The sequence below is a fragment of the Stylophora pistillata genome, chromosome 1 (assembly GCF_964205215.1).
Source record: "Stylophora pistillata chromosome 1, jaStyPist1.2, whole genome shotgun sequence".
Taxonomy (NCBI): Eukaryota; Metazoa; Cnidaria; class Anthozoa; order Scleractinia; family Pocilloporidae; genus Stylophora; species Stylophora pistillata.
In genome coordinates this window covers 39954040-39972703 of record NC_142519.1, presented here as the reverse complement: position 1 = coordinate 39972703, position 18664 = coordinate 39954040, and the positions used below count along the sequence as shown (strand labels likewise).

The window sequence follows — 18664 nt, the reverse complement described above, 5'->3', positions numbered from 1 at the left end:
GTCAGGCATTTTTAGACAAACGCAACAGTAATACTTTATATCTTTTAAAGCCGAGTGACGATTGATTACACGCTATCACAAAGTTCAGCGCAGACACGACTAAACTATATTGACTCGTTTCTTTTGGTAAGGTGCATCCACGGGGCAGAAAGTAAAGTCTACCAAGTCTACCAGCTTCACCTAAAGGCTAAAATTCCGGTTTTCTTGAATCATTTGCGATGGTGACCTCTTACAGCTTGTGTTGAACGTTATTTGACGAAATATTCGTAACGGGTTTTGGGGCGATATGCAAGAGGGGCAAAAGAGGAGGCACATTTTTTTTTACTTCACTTTATTGTGCTGTTTCAACCTTTCCTACATACAAGTCAAACAATAAAAGAGCAATGACCTAAATTATGAGTTGTGGCGTGATACTTTCTGTTTCACTTGATTCACGAACTTGTTCCCAAGTTCTCTTAATCTTCTCTTTTGTCATCGGTTCTAAAGATCACGTGACATAGCTGCAAAAACTCACCATTCATTTGTAAGGGGCTTCCACTGATCTAAACCTATTTTGAGAGACTAGAAGCGGCTGGAGACGAAATATCCTCCCTACTGCGTTTTTGATATGAATTGTTCGGATTGGTGTAGACAAAAAGGTGGGAAAACTCGAGTGACCAGGAAAGATTCGCTTTAGTTTTGCATCTGATTGGTTGAGTTGGCGTAAATTTTCTGAACCAATCTCAAGGCGCATTCCCAGGTTGCTCCAAAACTTAACAGGAAATTGCTTAGTCAAATGCGAGCAGGTGTTTATGATCAGGTTCAACATTGCGCTGGATGTCTTGAATTTTTCATACGGGTGATTAATCTGTTGTTACGTTCTCTGGACATGAAAGACGTCCAAAACCACTCATGTTTTCCTATCTTCTTAGCGAAGGCTTGCTTGTAGATGTCGCTGAAGGACTGAGTGGGAAGCTCTCATTTGTCAACTCAGGTCAAAAGTGGGCCATGCGCATAGGACATCTTCTTGGCTGCCGCGCGCCCATTTCCCGCGCAAACTCTGAAGGAATTCATAAATCATCCAGTCTCCAAAAATATTTAAAATCTGCTGAAGGAAACAAACGTAGAGAAAACGGAAATCTTGGACTTTTGAACACAAAACTTATTCAATTATCCTTTATCTGGAGCTTAATAAAAAAGCTTATACACCTTTAAAAAACCGTGACTTACAGACTTGTCTGGCAGAATTGGTATTGACAACCTGAAAGCAAGACAGATTGCCTTTACGCCGTTTCAACATAGGCACACGAGCAGATGTTTGACCCCGGTGTTCTGCTCTTTGACTGGCGGTTCTTTTTGGACCAGCACTTCATTTACGCGGTGGATGTCAATAACTAAGCCTATGTGGGGGAGGTATCCACTCACAGACAACAAAAAATGGAAAGTCACATTACAAGAAGGTATCTCTACAAGTGGGGATGACGAATAAAAGAGAAATCGCATTTCAGTAAATAAAACATTTTTTTAATCTCTTTAGAAGGTAACAACCATCAATTTGAAATTGTTAGGCAAGAGTAAATGTATCTGGAAAAGTGTTGGCATCGCTCCATAAACAAAGTTTAAAAACCTTTTTTTCCAAAACACAGTTTAGAGAAAATGTAAGGACCATCATTTACAACAAGTTCTGGCTTTTTTAACCAGATGATATAAAACATGAAGTGTCTCAAGTATAAACGAACACTCCGACTACATCTAAGTTCTATTTACAAATATGTACATAAGCCTTTTTTGTTTGACTTTATCCTTCTAAGTAGCTTAACTGCCTCTTTCAGCTTCTTATGTCATATGCGACGTTTTCCAGCCGGAGTGGAACGTCCACAAAGGTGCGAACATTCAAACAAAAGCCGTATATAGTCATCAAAGCTTTAAACTTTCATGACTTTCCATGATCTGAAAGTTTGGTATAAAAAGTCATCGAGGAATAATCTGTCTTGATGATGATCCCAGCACGGGTTTAATCACACGTAGATCTCATCCATCTGAAATAAATAAGATAAAAAAAAAAAAAAAAGTTAAGAACTTGGCAAGAAATATACTTATGCAGAGTCTTCTCTTTCAAAGAAAATATTTGAGCGTATTCGTATTCTTACTACTTTCAGAAAAGTTGTGATTCGATCACCACGCGATGGTGTATGTAGGGTGACTGTTAGCAATGAATACTTGCCATCCACAAAATTGGGAAATGGTCGAGATATTTAGTGATTAGCATAAGAGCGATCTTCACAGTAATGAACACTATTTAAGCAGTAGTGAAAGTAAGGCCTGAAAAAAGATTCCGGCCTGTACGGGATTCGAGCCCATGAACTCTGCGATCTAATGACCCACTCCCAATTGGCTTGTTAGCTCAGTTGGCAGAGCACTGCACCGATATTTTACTACTGGTGTTCATTACTGCGAAGATCGCTCTCATTCTCAATTCTTTAACTGCAGTTCACATATATAGTTTTAATATATTCACAAATATTTAGTGATCGTTGACCTCTAAGATTTCTCTAACATACCAACCCTGAATCACAAATTAGGGTCACTAGAGTTTAGTTCTTATTAACCGAGCGGGAGGTCTATATGGGAGAATCTTGACCGAGGTCAAGATTCTCCCATACAGACTGACCTAGCTCGGTTAATAAGATTTTTATTATATGGCTGTGTCTTATATGCCAATTTTTTATATTCTTTGTACCTTTTTTTTCTAGACGGGTCTAGATGCCGGTCTAGATAGGAAAATCTAGACCGCCTTGAATATTGATTTCAGCCAATCAAATTCGTGAATTCGGTAGTTCCCAGTCCTTGTGAGACACAGCCGTATAATAGAAAGAAATAATCAACAGCTAAAGAAGCTTTGGATTATTTAATAAATTCTCTTTGTCAGCACCATATGAAATGTATGGAGGACAGTGTAGAGAATATGCATTTTAATGTTTACGAGCGAAGGTTTAAGATGGAAAACCGCTGATATTATATCGCTTTTCTCGTAATGTGGACGATACCTCTTTTATTTGAATTGTGAATATAGATACACTTCAGAAATCCCATGTTTATATTTGGTTTATAGGAAGAAGTGTCAAAGCAAGACTTGTTCCTTTATATGCTTTTATCTCAATAGCATTACTTCACGCATTTGACGCTGAAAAAATAGGGCACACCGCTTGCATTACAAAGTGAGAGTAACTTTCAATTGATTGTATTGGTTTTGTATCATTGCAGCCGGTAAATGGTCCAGAAACTTACGCCAGTCTCTCAACCATTCAGACACAAAATCAAAACAAATATTGCAAATAACAAGTGTTTGACAATTCCTTCTGGAAGGAGTCACACCAGTTGGCTATTTACAGTAACAAGCCAAGGATTTGAATTCAGGTTAAACGAGAACAAACCCAGAGAGTGGCGGTATAGATTCTTGAACCCAGGACCCACCTTAACCACACGGTCACAATGTCTCCACTCAACCAAGCGCGATTCCTTCACCCACGTTTTCCCGCGCTTCAAGCGTTTGTTTGTTTTCCTTTGAGTTTTCATTGGTTCTTTCAGAGATTTATCTTTGCTCCGATTGGCTATTGTGATTAATTTCACTTTAGTTACATCTAATATAAAGCTTACCGAATGGTCAACCGCTGAAAGTTTTTGTCTCATATGAGGTGGGGTGGCACGTCGAGTTTTCACTGATGAAGTGAACACCAGCGATTCGGCTTCGCAGCTATCATCTGCCTGCGTAACACTGCACATGAATCCTGATGGCGTGAATGGTGTGTCAGTGGTACTTGGAAGTCTTCCGTTACTAGAGGCATGAGCTGAACACCGCCTTACATGCTTTCTTGGGGAAACAAACTCTTTCTGATGAGAGGTAGATTTGGTTCGCTTGTGTTTGGCTGAGGGGGAATCACCAGCATGGATCACACCTGAAGGTGTTTTAAAACCAAATCTGGAGAGAAAGGGTGTCGCTCTGTATACAGGCATTTCAGGTGTAAAGCAATCTGAAGAATCTACCACATCAAACGCCACTCGTCGCTTTAGAGCTGGTGTACTTGTTACCGGCGTGTTCCTCCCTGGGATGGGTGACAGCGGAGTTCTCGTTAACTTTACTGCCGGAGATTCAGCTGAATTTTGTGGAGTTGAAGAAGCGAACTGTTTCACACAACTTGCCTTTGGTGAAAAAAGAAGACAATGTAGTTCGTAATACAGTTCATAATCAATGGTTTTCCCTTTCCATACGCTTTTTCTAATTATCTTTTACGCACTTGTGTGCATAATTTTGTTTTTGCTTTTGTTTTTTCAGGGTTCCAATTCACGACTTGTAATCGTTAAGTACGAGCAAGTCTTCATTGAAAAATAACAACTGGAAAAAAAGCAATAAGGGTGGTTTACGAAATTAGGACTCTATTTGTAATCACACTAAGAAAGTCCCAAAAGAATTCGAGTTTACAAAGTTGCAGTGGGTGCGTTTAAATATTAAGTCGGGTGTATAGTCTTAACACACACTGTAAATGGACGCGTTTAGTCACCAAACATTACAAAATTACTAAAATGAATTGAATCATTCAGGACAAACCTTCTTTGAGCGCGGAATAAATGGCGGTGTACCAGGATGCATCTTCTCAAACTACGATAAATCAAGAGCAACAGTTTTAGTCCAATAATGCAAAGTAAATCCCTGCGTCTCGACTAAATGTATCTCATTTTCAAGCAACTCTGGTGCAGTATTGCAGGGTAAAACAAATACATGTTTGTCTACTGAGAGGAACCGAGACTGGCGCTCTGCGCAAATGTTTTCAAGTAAAGTAATAATCCTTGCAGATGAGCTGCAAGTAAAGACATAGCAGAAAAGGAAGCCGGAAAAAAACTCAGTCACCACTGGGATTCGAACCCTGGCCTTTCAGATACGTGTCGATCCACACTACCCACTGAGCTTAAGTCGCAACCACATATCAGGAGAGAGGAAAATTTAGTACATGTAGGTTCTTTCCGTTCCTTTAAAAAAATCTGATCACAACCAATTGTGACACAAAGTTTACGTTTAGTCAAGATTTGGGTGGAGGCTATTCACCCATTACCCAAAAAGCAGCAATAAAGTTCTATTAAAGAGATTTAGCACTGCGTTTGCGTGAAACGGCAAACGTCAGCTTGCCCATCCACGTTTCGTGTAAAATAGCGTGAATCTTGCTGCCTTAGCTTCGCGTAAGCTCACTTCATGGTGGATTTGAAGGCGCCTTTGTTTGACTTACAAGGAATATAGTCTTGGTGAACCTTTTCCGGCAATTAGCTGCTACTATGAGGGAAAAAAGTGGAGAAAATCTTACGTCCACAGAAAACGCGAAACAGGTTACTTTCACGTAGAAACGGGAAAGTGCAACCGGAAAACGCGAAGAAATGGCGGAAAAAACACGGTCACGTGGTCACTCTTGCCGGTCACGTTTCATATAAAGGCGGAGCTAAATCTCTCTATCATTAAGAACAGCCTGTCTCACGCGCAAATTTCTCTGTCTGCAGTAAATCGTACGTTTTTTCTCATGGGCTACTTGCAGTTATGCTCTTTTCTTGAGGTCAAAACTGTTACACCTCGTCACACAGTAAGACCAAGCATGTGTGCATTGCATGTATTGCGACTAGTAGCTTTCTACACCAAAACGTTTCTCAGTGACGACAGAAAAGAAGAAAATTTCTCCTCTTCTTTACACCCCTTTTGAGAACTTAAGAGAAACTGGATGGCTTTCATCATTTTCCGGAGGGAACCTGCAAAATGAAACTCGCTAGGAAGAGGAACTTCGGTATTTTGGTGAAGATGACAGGGAAACATCTTAGTTGGACAGAAAGTTTTGAAAACAGCCTTTAAAAGTATAAGTTCACACAGTCTTGAAATCTTGAAAATCATAGAAAATGCGGAAGAAAGTGTTTTTGATTGAATGATTATCAAACTAAGGCAGCGGACGAAATCAGCTTTCATCGTCGAATTTTGGAAGAAATAGGCAGAGCATTGTCCCAACAGAGCCCAAGTACTACATGAGAAAACTATAATTATTTATTTTAGAGAAACTTGTACGACTTGACGCATCAATCATCAGCAGCCCCTTGTGCCCACCCCCCAGAGACCCTGGGAGATTTTTTGAAATCCCTATTCAAACCTCCTCAAATCCCCCCTTTCAAACAAATCCCCTGCCCCCAGGCGACCAGAGTTCCCGTTGAAATTCAAGTGCACGAATTTTCTGCACAACCAGCTTTTTACTTTGCCTAGGCGTGTTTAGAACATCATTTCACACGTGTTGAATCAAATGCTAATAAAAAAAACTAATGTGCTTACTCATTTGCATTAAAATCATCACGTGCAAAATTCGACGATTAAAATGGGCCTTATACCCTCATTAAAGTGCTGTATTTCAGTGCAGTAGGCTCCAATTGACCAAACGGCTGCATTGTATATTTGTTTAACTTTCTTTTAACAAACATGCGGGAATCATTGACAGGGTATACTGCTGACCAGCAAATCCCCCCTGGAGTGCAATCTATGTGAACAAAAGTGACATTTTCCCCACTTTAGTAGACAATCTTGACAAATGCCCCTGGGTTACCGTGGGTGCCCTAGGGGTGGGTCCCTGGGGGGAAGCTGCTGATCGATCCATTATTTTTAAGAAAAACTTATAGGAGCAGGACACTCCAGTGCCCATTTGTTCGAAGGCCGATAAGTGCTAATACCCAAGGTTAAATTTTAATCCAGGTTTCTATATTTCTTTGTTCAAAAGCTGTTTTGGGATAATTTTCCCAATTCTTTTTAGCTCATTCAATCATCAAATTGTAAACAAGTGGAAATAAACTGAATTTTCTATTAAAGCTTTCAGATCTGAAATCTAATTTCACACGAAGCCTGGGTTATCCTGACCCACTTTTGAACAACTCGACCCAGACTTCTAAGACTAGCGCCAAGTGTTGCAACTGGCTCCCAATGAATCTCTTTATACAGCAATTTTCATCAGAGGGTTATTGGACTGTGCTCAGTCCGTAACTAAATTGTGAGTCTCACTTTCAACAAAAAACAAACAAATATTTTCAAACCCTTTGTAAGAACTTCTGCCTAACAGGTCCATCAGGAAGGTCAGCGACATGATTGTACAGCTGCACCAACGCATCTGTTGTAGTTTCTTGGACAGCTTGTCTATGGGATGTTTAGTTCATCTGCTGACAAAACACGTGAGTAACTGGTAGTTCCTCCTGTTGGAGAAAGAAAAACAATACATTCGATACCTACATATATCACTTTATGGTCTGTCTAAAGCTGAGACATTGCAGCCTAAAACTCAATGCAGGAAAAGTGATAAAGCCATATTCGTAACCCGAACTTACACTTTACCATGGAATTAAGTTCTTTAACACATTCATAAACAACTGGACAAAAATGTCTGCCCATACAAGGAGTTGACTGGATAAAACCTCTATTTGACCAGACATAATCAGGGCTTGACACTAACTTTTCATCTTACCAGCCAAGTGGCTAGTGACATCTTAAATGTTACAACAATTTCAGTTTGTTTATTATCCAAACTAGCCAGTGGAGATCGAAAACCATTGGCCAAAATTAAATTTCTACTAGTCTGTGGCTTGGTGGCTACAGTAACTGTTAGTGTTGAGCCTTGCATAATGTCTGTCGGCCAGCTGATATTTTGAGCCCTGATTTAATAGGACATTTTCGATAGATAAAAACTCAAGCTTGGCTTGAGGCTTGGGGAAATAAAACAAAAGAAATCACATTGAGGTTGAGGGATGAATAATTAATTTCTTTTGTTTTGTTCCCCCTAGCCTTGGAGCCATGTTAGAATTTTATTATATCGAAAATAGCCTATTCACCTCAGTATTGGCGAAAGCAGGGGATACCTAACTGCTTTGCAGCATAGTGAATATCCACCACTATTCACCTTAACTTATATGAATAACTGTTAGACAGTGGGGAGAGATTATTTGTGAGTCACTGGAAGCTGGTGTGGGGATTGTGGAATCACACAGAATGTCGCGAGAGTGAAGAATGCCCATATAAAGGCTGCTCTCTTAGAGCACTTATTAATAATCGTCATATTTGTTCTGGGGCAGGCTTGAATCCCTACAAAAGACTTATCTTTAGGTCACTATGCCTACCCCAACACTCTTGACAAATATTACATCTTTCTCTGTCAATATTTTTCAACTGGTGTTAAAGTTAGCCACAAATCAACATTTTTTTCATGGATTTAAGTAAACACTCATGTTTAATTGACAGAGGAAAATTTGTCCTGTCAATTGAGGACTTCACCAAGTTGGTTTGCTTAAAAAATGACTCACGTTCCCCTTTTTAAAACATTCCTCAGCAGCTTCAATCTCCTCCAACAGACCTTTTGGAATCTGTTAAGAGAAAATTCATTTTCAGAAAAAAGGAAAATCATCCATATTCAGCAAAGCATCCCTTTAGTAAGCAAGTAAGTGAGTGAGTATTAGTTAGTAAGTAAGTAAGTAAGTATTGAGTAAGTAAGTGAGTGAGTGAGTGAGTAAGCAAGCAAGTCTAGATTTTATTTTAAAGTGCACCTAAACCCAAAATTTTTTTTCGCTTAACGAAATAAGCTTATTTTTTGGAGTATTTATGTGCAAAAATTTTTTAATTTGCTCAAATCTTTAATTTTCTATGCCCAGTCAAAATACGGAAAATCGGCCGCCATCTTGCCCCATGACCGAGTTTAAAGAAGAATGGCTCTAGCAGGTAATGTGACGTCAAATCGAGAACACGAAAGTCTGCATCTCACACATTTTCACTTGTTTGGGAAGATTGTCGTCGATATTGTCCGAAATATGCCGACTAGGTGTGTTGTATGAAGAATGTATGAAGCGCAATACCCTCTTGCAAATTTCGCACTTTGCTACATCCTTCTACAACACAATTAGTCGGCATATTTTCGGACAATTATCGACTACAACCTTCCCAAACAAGTGAAAATGTGTGAAATGCAGACTTTCGTGTTCTCGATTTTACGTCACATTACCCACTAGAGCCATTTCTCTTTAAACTCGGTCGTGGGGCAAGATGGCGGCCGATTTTCCGTATTTTGACTGGGCATAGAAAATTGAAGATTTGAGCGAATACAAAGATTTTTGCGCAGAAATACTCAAAATAATAAGCTTACTTCATTAAGTGAAAAAATTTTTTGGGTGTAGGTGCACTTGAAGGTGGTAACACTCAACAGTAATGAAAACTACTGACAAACTTGTGACCCTCTAAAAGTGAAATTATACAACTCAGTCTCCTAGACTTTCTCAAGGATGATGCAAATGAAGACATTCATAGTCTAAGCCAGCCAAATTTGACTAATTAATCATGACTGAGATCAAATAAGAGCATGTCATATATAATCAAATGTATTACATGCAGGCTAACTGTAAGTACTTTGAAAAGTTGCACTGCAACTGAAACTAAACTAATTATTGTTAAGCTGGAGGGAATGTTGTCCATTTAGAGCACTTTATGACTGATTCTAACGGTAATGTTGAAAAATCAAAACCAGAGCAACCACGAAAGTCAATGTTAGTTAAAGTGTATTTGACAAGGAGCCATAGAGAACTTAAAACTAAGGTTAGTATGAAAAAAGTGCAAAAAAATAGACTCTTATCAAAATTTATGGTGAACCCAGTAGTTTACAATGTGGGCCAGAGAAATAAACACAAAGTGTTTCGAAAATCCAAACTGGTTGAAGGCAAACCAGTTAACTATTTAAACAATGTAGCTGACGAATTGAACTTGGTGCAACCGAGAACAAATCTAGTGAGTAGCAGGGAAGAGGAATTGAAGCTAGGACTACTAGATTTCAAGTCCAACACCCCAACCACTGCCAGCCATGCTGCCTCCTCAAGTATGAACAAGGAAACTGCCTCAAGGACTGGGAAATATTTGGCTGGTCAAGCTGCAATTGCCTTGAATTTTAATTATAAGTATACAAGTTGTGAGGGTGACTGTTGCAAGTTTCCTTTAGTTTACAAACCAAAAAGCAAAGAGAAGAAAAACCAATGCAATTATGACTTACTTTTTAATTTAATTAGGACCAAATTGAAAATTCTAATGGTAGTCACAGATACATGTACTAACCTTGAAAAGATCTGAAGAATGATGAATCATGGAGGCAACCAACTTGTGCATCACTGTCATGTCTTCTGGAATGTGACTAAGGCATGTCACCTTCTGATTTTTTTTCAAACACATTTACCAGAAGGGATATGAGAAAACATAATGTTGATTGGACTTTTCCATAAATTACAATTATATTTATATGTTTCTGTTATTGTTAGTTATATTTGGATCTTTAATTGAAGTTTGCCCCAGTCAAAAAGTTGTCGATCGAGTCTTAATAACACCCTAACGCAATGGCTACCAGACAGGAGTGCAGAATATTTTCTCCACAGTCTGTTCTCTACACATTTCTTAATGCACCGAAAAGGAGACTTTAACATTATCAAAAACATCTCAAGCTGTGTCATTTTCTTTCAACTTACTGTATGATTCAGGGGTAACTCTGGGAGGAGAAATATTAGATTCCATGCACTTATTGGGAATTCACAGTGTTGAACACTATTAGCAGTTTGTTTCAAAGAAACTTAAGAGTGGACAGTTTTGCTTTAATCACCAAATTCCATCTTATGCTTTACAGTATAACCTGTAGGTTAATGCCATTGAAGATATTTAACCCTTTCCATCCAAATATCTCATTATTTGTATTTCTTCTTACTCTCTGTCATACAATTCTAATGATTTTAGTTTGGAGAATTTGGTTTTATACATTCATTACCAGCAATCCGAGACATTTTACTCCCGCGGTCCGCGAGGTCAGTAGTTTCTTCAGGTTCTACTGTTCATGCGCTATGGCGTCAGATTTCATGTAAACATGGAGCGAAGTAGATTTCCGCGGAGGAATCGAGTTGATTATAAAGCACTAAATGTTCTTTCTACAGTGGATTTAGAAGTTCATTTGAAAGGAAGGAGAAAATTTAAAAGCGGATCTAAAGTTTATTTTGTGGAGAGACTTATCAGCCGGCGAAGATTGAAGAACGAGGTATGTGTATTGACCCTTTTATGTTCCTGCAGCTATATTTTACTTCGGATGAAATTTATACTACAATCGAAGTAAGTTCATAAACAGCTCTAATCAATCTCTGACAATTTCAGGACTTTGAATACCTAGTAAAATGGAAGGACTGGCCATTGTGGACAAGCACGTGGGAGCCTTCGGCTCATTTGAATGAGCATCTTATCAGGTATATTTAGTTTGTTTTCGATGGTGATTTTAAGCTTAAATGTGAGCTTCATTATAGAAGATGGTTTGATCGTCTTAACCGTAACACGTTTTCGATTCCAATCTTATGTTTTGTTTTCTGCATTAAAAACTTTCTAGGGCATACAGCAACCCCACTGTTACCGTGGAAAGACTACAGAGCGCATCAGTTGCATTTCTGGAAGGCATTCTTTCAATCCTAAAATCGAATGCGGTTAAAGTTCTTTATTCCACTGAAATTAGAATGGATCATGATATTGTGAGATACGTTTTTAAAGGAAAAGGTAAAAGAGCAGAAGACGGAGTTAGTATACTCTATGAAAAAAATGATTTTACTCGATTTGAACTTCCACCATATTGGTACTATTATTTCAATCAACTTGGACAAGGAATAGCAGTTGACTTTCCTGTTAAGTTAAAAACTGTCCTTAACAATTCAAAAAAACGTTACGTTTTATCCAGTGGTCAGGTCAAAATTGCTCCAAATTTTCCAGTTGAAAAAGTTATGATATATGTCAACAGGAAAGCATGCGATTGTAAAAACATTTAATTTATCTTAGAACAGATAAATATAAAACAAGAAAATCTACAAAATAATTTTGCAGAGATTTCTAGTGGAATATGTGATTGCAACAATTGAAAATCAAAGAAAGTTATATGCTTTATGATTAAATACACTATATCAAAATTATTGTTATTATTTTGTTGTAAGCATATAAACAAACAAAAGTTTAGTATTCATATTAGCATTAAAAATTATTCACAAGATATTTTTGCAAATAATCAAATTAAAAAATATATTTTGTGATACATGTCTGCATATCTGTTGTTCCTTTGCTTGCCATAGTTACTGATTTTGCTTCAAAATCTCAACCAATTGACATTTTTTCAGCTTTGCAATCCCTTTCACATTAATACCTATAGATTTGATTTCCTGTCTTAACTGCTTAACAGTCATTTTGTTGTATTTATCTTCGCTTAAGTTATTTCCTTGTACATCAGCTCCATTGTGGTCATTTTGTAGTTCTCTTAAACATGCCCTCTTTCTTTTTTTTCGTGTCTCGATGATGCCATCCTCCCAGTAAGCTGCTTTTCGTTTGGTGTACTGCCTTTTTTCTCTCTCGCAGTGCTTTAGTGCCTCCTGCCTGTGTTCCAGAAGCAGAACATCCTGAGCCGCATCCCACTTATTTGATTTTTGAAAGTATATTTTCTTGGCATCATCATTATTTTTTTCAATGCCTTGACCAGTGAACTGTCTGAAGTTTTTATGATTTTTGATGAACATTGGTACATGATATACTAATGCATGCATGTAAGGAGTCACTCTCTTCTTTTCATATCCTATTCGAACACCACCAAGTGAACAAAACAAATTTACAAAGTCTTTAGATTTCTGGAAAATGTCAAGGTAAAAGTCACCAGCATTTGAATCAGAGTTGATTAAACTGTAGAGTGTATAAAAATCTTTCCAGAGTTTGATGACTGTTTCTTTTGTTTCTGGGAACAGGATATCTAGTTCTTCGAGTTTTGCTGGCAAAAGTTTTGTCAGCTTTTTCTTGTCAGACCCAACAAGGCTAGTCCAGTCATATGTTCCACTGCCTTTCCCATCAGCATTTTTTTTCTCCCAGAGAGAAAAAGTTATGCCGAGTTCATTGATTGTTTTAATGAGAATGTCAAGGTTTACACCCTTTTCCTTACCCCGAGCCATGTTAAAATCTTGCTTTGCATCCTTCTCCATTACTTCTGTGATTAAATTTTCAGTCAGTTTGTCAGTTACTCTCAGCATTAAATGCAATTCATCAAGAATAATGTGGTCAAGCTCAATAGTAAACAATGGACTTTTCACACATGAAAATTTCTTTGAAGAGGAACTTAACTCTTTAATTTCTTGGAGTGTTCTCTTGAGCTCTTCGTTATAATGGGACAGATCTTTGGACATGTCCCACCTGAAAAGCTTGTGCACCTTACACCAAAGGCATGCATAGTCTGAGGTAGCCCCAGACATCCCCATGGCCATCAGCAAGAACTTGTAGTCTCCACCGAGAAATAATTGAACAGCTATTTCTTTGTCATTAACCTTGATCTTCCCATTTTTATTCACAGAATTTATGTCATTGATAATTTCTGAAAATGATGTCTCAATTGTTTCATATTTTTCAGGGCCATTGACTACACCAATTGTCCTGTTGCCCTTTGATGACATAACTAAATCCCCTGTTTGAAGGAGTGAGAATGACATTATCATAAAATTTGCTGACCTCGACATCTTCGCACCATCACAACTGATCTTTACCTTTATTGGTTCATCACCTTTGTGGTTTGAATTTGACTCCAAAAATTGTTTGATGTGATCTTGTAGAGTTTCAGAAAATGAAAGTTGTGCACCAGGGTATTGACCTGGTGTTCTTTCAATATGACAGAGTTTATTCAGTTCATTCCTCCTTTGTTTGATCAAATATGTCCTTGGTAAATCTTCAGACAAAAGAGACAACTCATGGTAAAGTTCATCACTTGCACAGAATTTGTCCAGTAAAAATAGAAGAGTTTCTAGGTTGTTCTGGTCAGTCTCATTAGCTGACAACTGGTCAAATTCCAGGGTGTGAAATTCATTAGTTGCTGCCTCCTGGACCTTGAGAAAAGACAGCTTGAGTCCATGTGACTCAAGAAACCAGAGGGCAATTTCTGATTTTTCTTTCAGCTCCTTCAGTCTTCTCGATTGCTGTCTTTTTCCCAAACTGTCTATAGTTTTCCCTTGGCAAAGAAAACCAGTCTTTTTCTCTAAATTTTGTATGTACTCAGAAAGTTCTTTATTTTTTTCTTCAATATCTCTGAACTTTTCCTCTGTAGTTTTGACCGTTTCTCCCATTTCATTTTCTTTTCTTCTTATTGCTTCCATCATTCCCCTTGCCAAGCTTTCCTTCTCCTTCTCAAGATCCTTGTACCTCAATTTCCATTCTTTTATTTCTTGCTCTGCAGCAGACAGATTCTCTTCTATTTCATGAGGCACCACAAGCTCAGTTTCATAAATGTTAAGGGTTAGCCCTTTCCTGTTTGCCTCTTCTCTCTTACTTCCACTAACTTTCTTCCCAGTGTATTTGTTCACAACTGCACCGGCTTCACGTCTCAATCTTCCGTGGATTCTTGATCCGTTCTCCTTGCTTACTTTAAACCATCGACCAGGAATCCAAAAATTAAGAAGGTCAATGTAGTTTAACTCATTTCCTCTCTCGTCTTTTATTCCAACAAGCTCATGCCATTTCATCAAAATTGGATACGGGATGTATATTGCCAGAGCTATTCGAGATTCTTGAACGCATTGCTGTTTTATATAAGAAAGAGGAGATTCAGTGACCTTAAGTTGAAATTCTAGGGATTTCTTTTCGAAATCGAGCAAAACATCAGACATTTTTTGACGATTCAGACTGGAATGAGCTCACAGTGATACAAGTTTTGTTTTTTATAATTGGCGCGATTTGGCGCTTGTAGGAGTCTGCAGATTGTTAAAACAGCGGTAAAAAGCGTGGAAATGCTAGGCTGCTAAGCTGAAGTAAATATGGCGACTTTTTTCACGAAGAAAACGATGGAAAGTGGTCGTTCTTCGCGTCCTACAGGACATTCGCGAGCTCAGGTAAAGGTTACGTCTAATAGTGAAAAAGCCCTATTTTCAAGATTGATTTGCGGCCTCCTATTTTATCATGGAAGGCTTTATTTAACGTATTTGAAAGATCGTAAACTGAAGAAAATTTTGAGGGGTCGGCACCGATGAAAGCATGAAACACACGGACAGCTCAAAGCATGGAAGTGAAGGTAAGTGAAGGTATTTGGATGAAACTATAAAGGAAGTACAACCGAAGATCTTTGTTATTTTACCTCTATTCCGCGGCTCGACGAATAAACGAAACGGTGAAAAAACTTTCGCTTCGTAGTGCAGTTGCATATTATTTATCAACGAGAGGTCGGCACGTAGAATTTAATTTATTTAAACTGCCAAAAAATAAGATTTTATTTCAGATCCCATACATTTCTTTGTATCTTCGGGAAGCCATTTTGAAAGTAATCTTTGATTGACGTACGGTATTTGAGACGCAATATGACTCGCATTGCTGGTAATGCAACTAACGGGTTTATGTCGGACTAATTGGATGACCTGCTGCCAGTTGGCTTGTTAGCTCAACTGGTAGAGTGCGGCACTAGTATCGCAGAGGTCAGTGGTTTGAATCCCGTACAGGCCTGAATCTTTTCAGGTCTGATTTTCACTATTGCTTAAATAGTGCTCTTTACTGTGAGGATCATGCACAAATGCATATTCAACAAATTATCCTTTAATTGATATTTTTGTTTATTCTCAACATTTGTCTGCTTGATAAGTGCACTAATATTGTAAGGAAAAATTATGTCCAGGGCCCAGTTGTTCGACAGCTGATAAGCGCTGAGCCAAGGTTAAATTTTAATCCGGGTTTCTCTCATTCTTTTTTTCAAAAGCCTGTGTGGAAAAATGTTCTCTATTCTCTTTAGAGCATCCAATCACTACATTGTAGACAAAAAAAATTATGCTGCATTTTCTCTTAAAGCTTTCAGATCTGAAATCAAATTTCGCACTAACCCTGGGTTATCTTAACCCAGCTTTGAACACTCCAGCCCTGGTCACTAATGAGAACAAGAGTGAAAAACTATTATTAAATACTGAGAACATGTTGATAGATGAGTGCTATATGTACCTCCTTAAAGCCCATAATGTTGGGTGAAAAGACAACAGCAAGGTTGTGGGCTGTCATTTTATTGTGAGGATTTTTGAAGACAAGATTGAGGAGTTCCAACAACTGCTGTAATAGCATTCTGTTTGGGGGTGGCACCAACAGGAAGAGAAGCTGGAATGCTTCAATCATCTTAGCATTGAATTCATCATTACGGATTTCTACACATAAGATCAGTTCATGGTATTAGATCATGTTGTTTCAGCCCTATGTACTAGGTAATAAATACTGCATTTTAATAGAAAAACAGTATATAAACCTAAATTAAGGACTTTAAATAGAAGTGCTCCAAAGCAAATTTTTTTCACGCTTGTGCTTGTTTTATTCTTTCAATGCACTTGGTTTCTGAAGTTTTAGTAATTTTTAATTAGTTTTGTAGCACAATAAACTCATGAAAATCGTTTCTGTTTAATCTTCATTTTGACTGTCTCTGAGTCTGCTGCTTTTTGCTACTCCACTGTCAAAAAACTACCAACTTTGTGAGTACATATGCAACCTGCAGGTAATGGTAGCCAATCAGAACACAGGATTTGCTACATACTGCCTTGAGTACAAAATGAGTGCTGGCTAATAACAGACAGGCTTTATAATGGAAGATACAAATCATTAATGAGTACCAAGTTTAGCATAAACAGGTTCCTATAGACCCCAACACATTAAATTATCAGTTAATCAGTGACTAGAACTCCTCTTAATTTTGGTTATACTAATGTAACAGTACCTGTGATTTGTAGATAAGCATCTAGAGGAGCATTCGTTAGAAGAGGTTCTGGAAGATCTCCGAGGAAGATTTTAAGAACAGATGCCACATCATGTGGAGTGAATATTCCATTTTCAAAATCAACAGGATCTTCTTTGTCAAGCATCTCTTTTAGTTCCTCTTGTCTTTTCTTGTTGCCAGAGACTCTCAGGGTTGTCATTAGAAGCCGGTAGGCGGCGGAAATCCGCCGGCTGTCAGACCATGTTGCGCCGGCTACTTTGTGAAGCAGAATTTTTGTAATAATTTGGATATATCCACAAAGTTGTAATGGTAAATTGGCCACCGTAACGATTACAAAAGCTGACGTTTCGAGCTTTAGCCCTTCGTCGGAGCGAAAGAATTTTTGTAATATTGAGATCTATCTTCCCAAGAAATCTTTCTTTTTGTAAATCTGAAGCTTAGTTTAGTGATCATTCTCTTGTATACTCCTGATGTTATGGAAGACAGAAAAACCTAAAAACCTATACAGGAAATACTGTACAAAAACTATCAGTGGTACAGCTAACTAACGAGTAACATGAAATGAGTGACTTAGCGAAGCACGAAACTGATCGCAATTCACACGTGCGTTGATGCTTCGAAAATCGAAAATGGATGGCCAGCGAAGAAAGCGATCTCTTCAAGATTACTTTTCAGGTCAATCGAAGAAGACGAAATCTAGCGAAAACGAGGCCGGGCCACCAAGGTAAGAAAGAGTTTCGATTGCTGTCAAATATCATAATTACGAAGCTCACCGAGGCATTTAATAACACAGATATATCTCATTTAAATATAATGGCAAATTATTGCCGATCAACTACATACTTTCAAAAGAGCTTTAAGAGCGTTGGAAAAGGAAGTTTATCAAGATCTATTTCACCTTGCTGAATCAGTTGTGTTCATTCCACTCTAAATAATTACAAAGGCAGGAAGATTCGCCTTAATTTGCCGTAAACACGTACCGCTATAACGCTAAATAATCACAGAAAGATGTTCTCTTGAGTTCGGGACAGCTAGACTTTCATTAATTGCTGCTTTAGACCGCAGAAAAGAGCATGTTTTACGTTATCCGACGGAGACAGTTTGAAGGAAAATTTCGTCATTTTGTTTACGATTTCGACAAAGTTCTTCGATCATTGTAAATTTCGTTCCAACCATACGTGGCCGTCAAAGTTGCCGTCAAAGTTGCCGCCAGATTGTTTTTTTTTTAAGATTTCGCGACGTTAGCAATTGTTCACCAAATCAATTGAATTAAAATACCTACAATTTAACTTTCTTAAAATTTATGGACCTTTTCGAGTCCTTGTTATGGATTTAAAAGGTCAAATGTTTCATGTCATCGTGATTTGCAAAGCTCGTTGCATTCGGCGGGTGATTTCCAGATGTTTATCAGTTGTGATGTTTAGAGATAAGAGGAAATACTTTGATAGACAAAACATACGCCTATTTTAAATTCGGAAGTAGAGCTTGAATCCAGGGGGTTTTCACAGCGAAAAAGGGGGAATTGAATTGCAACACGATGAACCAAATTTATAAACCAGATTCTATGGACAAAAAAAACAAAAAACAAAAACAGAAACAAAAACAAAACAAGACAAAAACGCAATAAAAGAAAACGTTATGAGAATAGAAGGCTGAAGCATTTTCGTTGTGGAAGAAGTTCATGAAGAAAACGAATCTTCATTCATTTATTGCTTCTAGAAATTGTGACCGAGAACACCAACGTTTCATCAGAAAAAGAAAGTGGTGGAATTAAGGAAAGAAACTTTCCACGTTTGTACATATTTTTGAACTGATTTTAACATCAATGTGTGGCTAAAAATGCTACTTAAATATGCCCCAGAATGCTGGAAAGTACGCCACAG

At 38.0% G+C, this 18664-nt stretch overlaps 1 protein-coding gene and 1 pseudogene across 2 annotated transcripts; one reads left to right on the top strand and one right to left on the bottom strand.

The window, feature by feature from the left end:
- Positions 1 to 1481: 1481 nt before the first annotated feature.
- Positions 1482 to 16980, bottom strand: LOC148742487 (rho GTPase-activating protein 19-like; annotated as a pseudogene). The gene is made up of 8 exons (XR_015996254.1): positions 16782 to 16980; positions 16025 to 16221; positions 10127 to 10219; positions 8338 to 8397; positions 7081 to 7236; positions 4586 to 4636; positions 3637 to 4179; positions 1482 to 2018 (listed from the first exon to the last, which is right to left on the bottom strand). The product of XR_015996254.1 is annotated as a rho GTPase-activating protein 19-like (transcript).
- LOC148742488 (uncharacterized) lies at positions 10811 to 12118 on the top strand. Its single transcript, XM_088757052.1, has 3 exons — positions 10811 to 11087; positions 11201 to 11289; positions 11427 to 12118. Exons 1-3 carry the CDS (start codon positions 10890 to 10892, stop codon positions 11854 to 11856), a joined length of 717 nt encoding a protein of 238 aa, XP_088613178.1. The 5' UTR covers positions 10811 to 10889; the 3' UTR covers positions 11857 to 12118.
- Positions 16981 to 18664: the final 1684 nt, after the last annotated feature.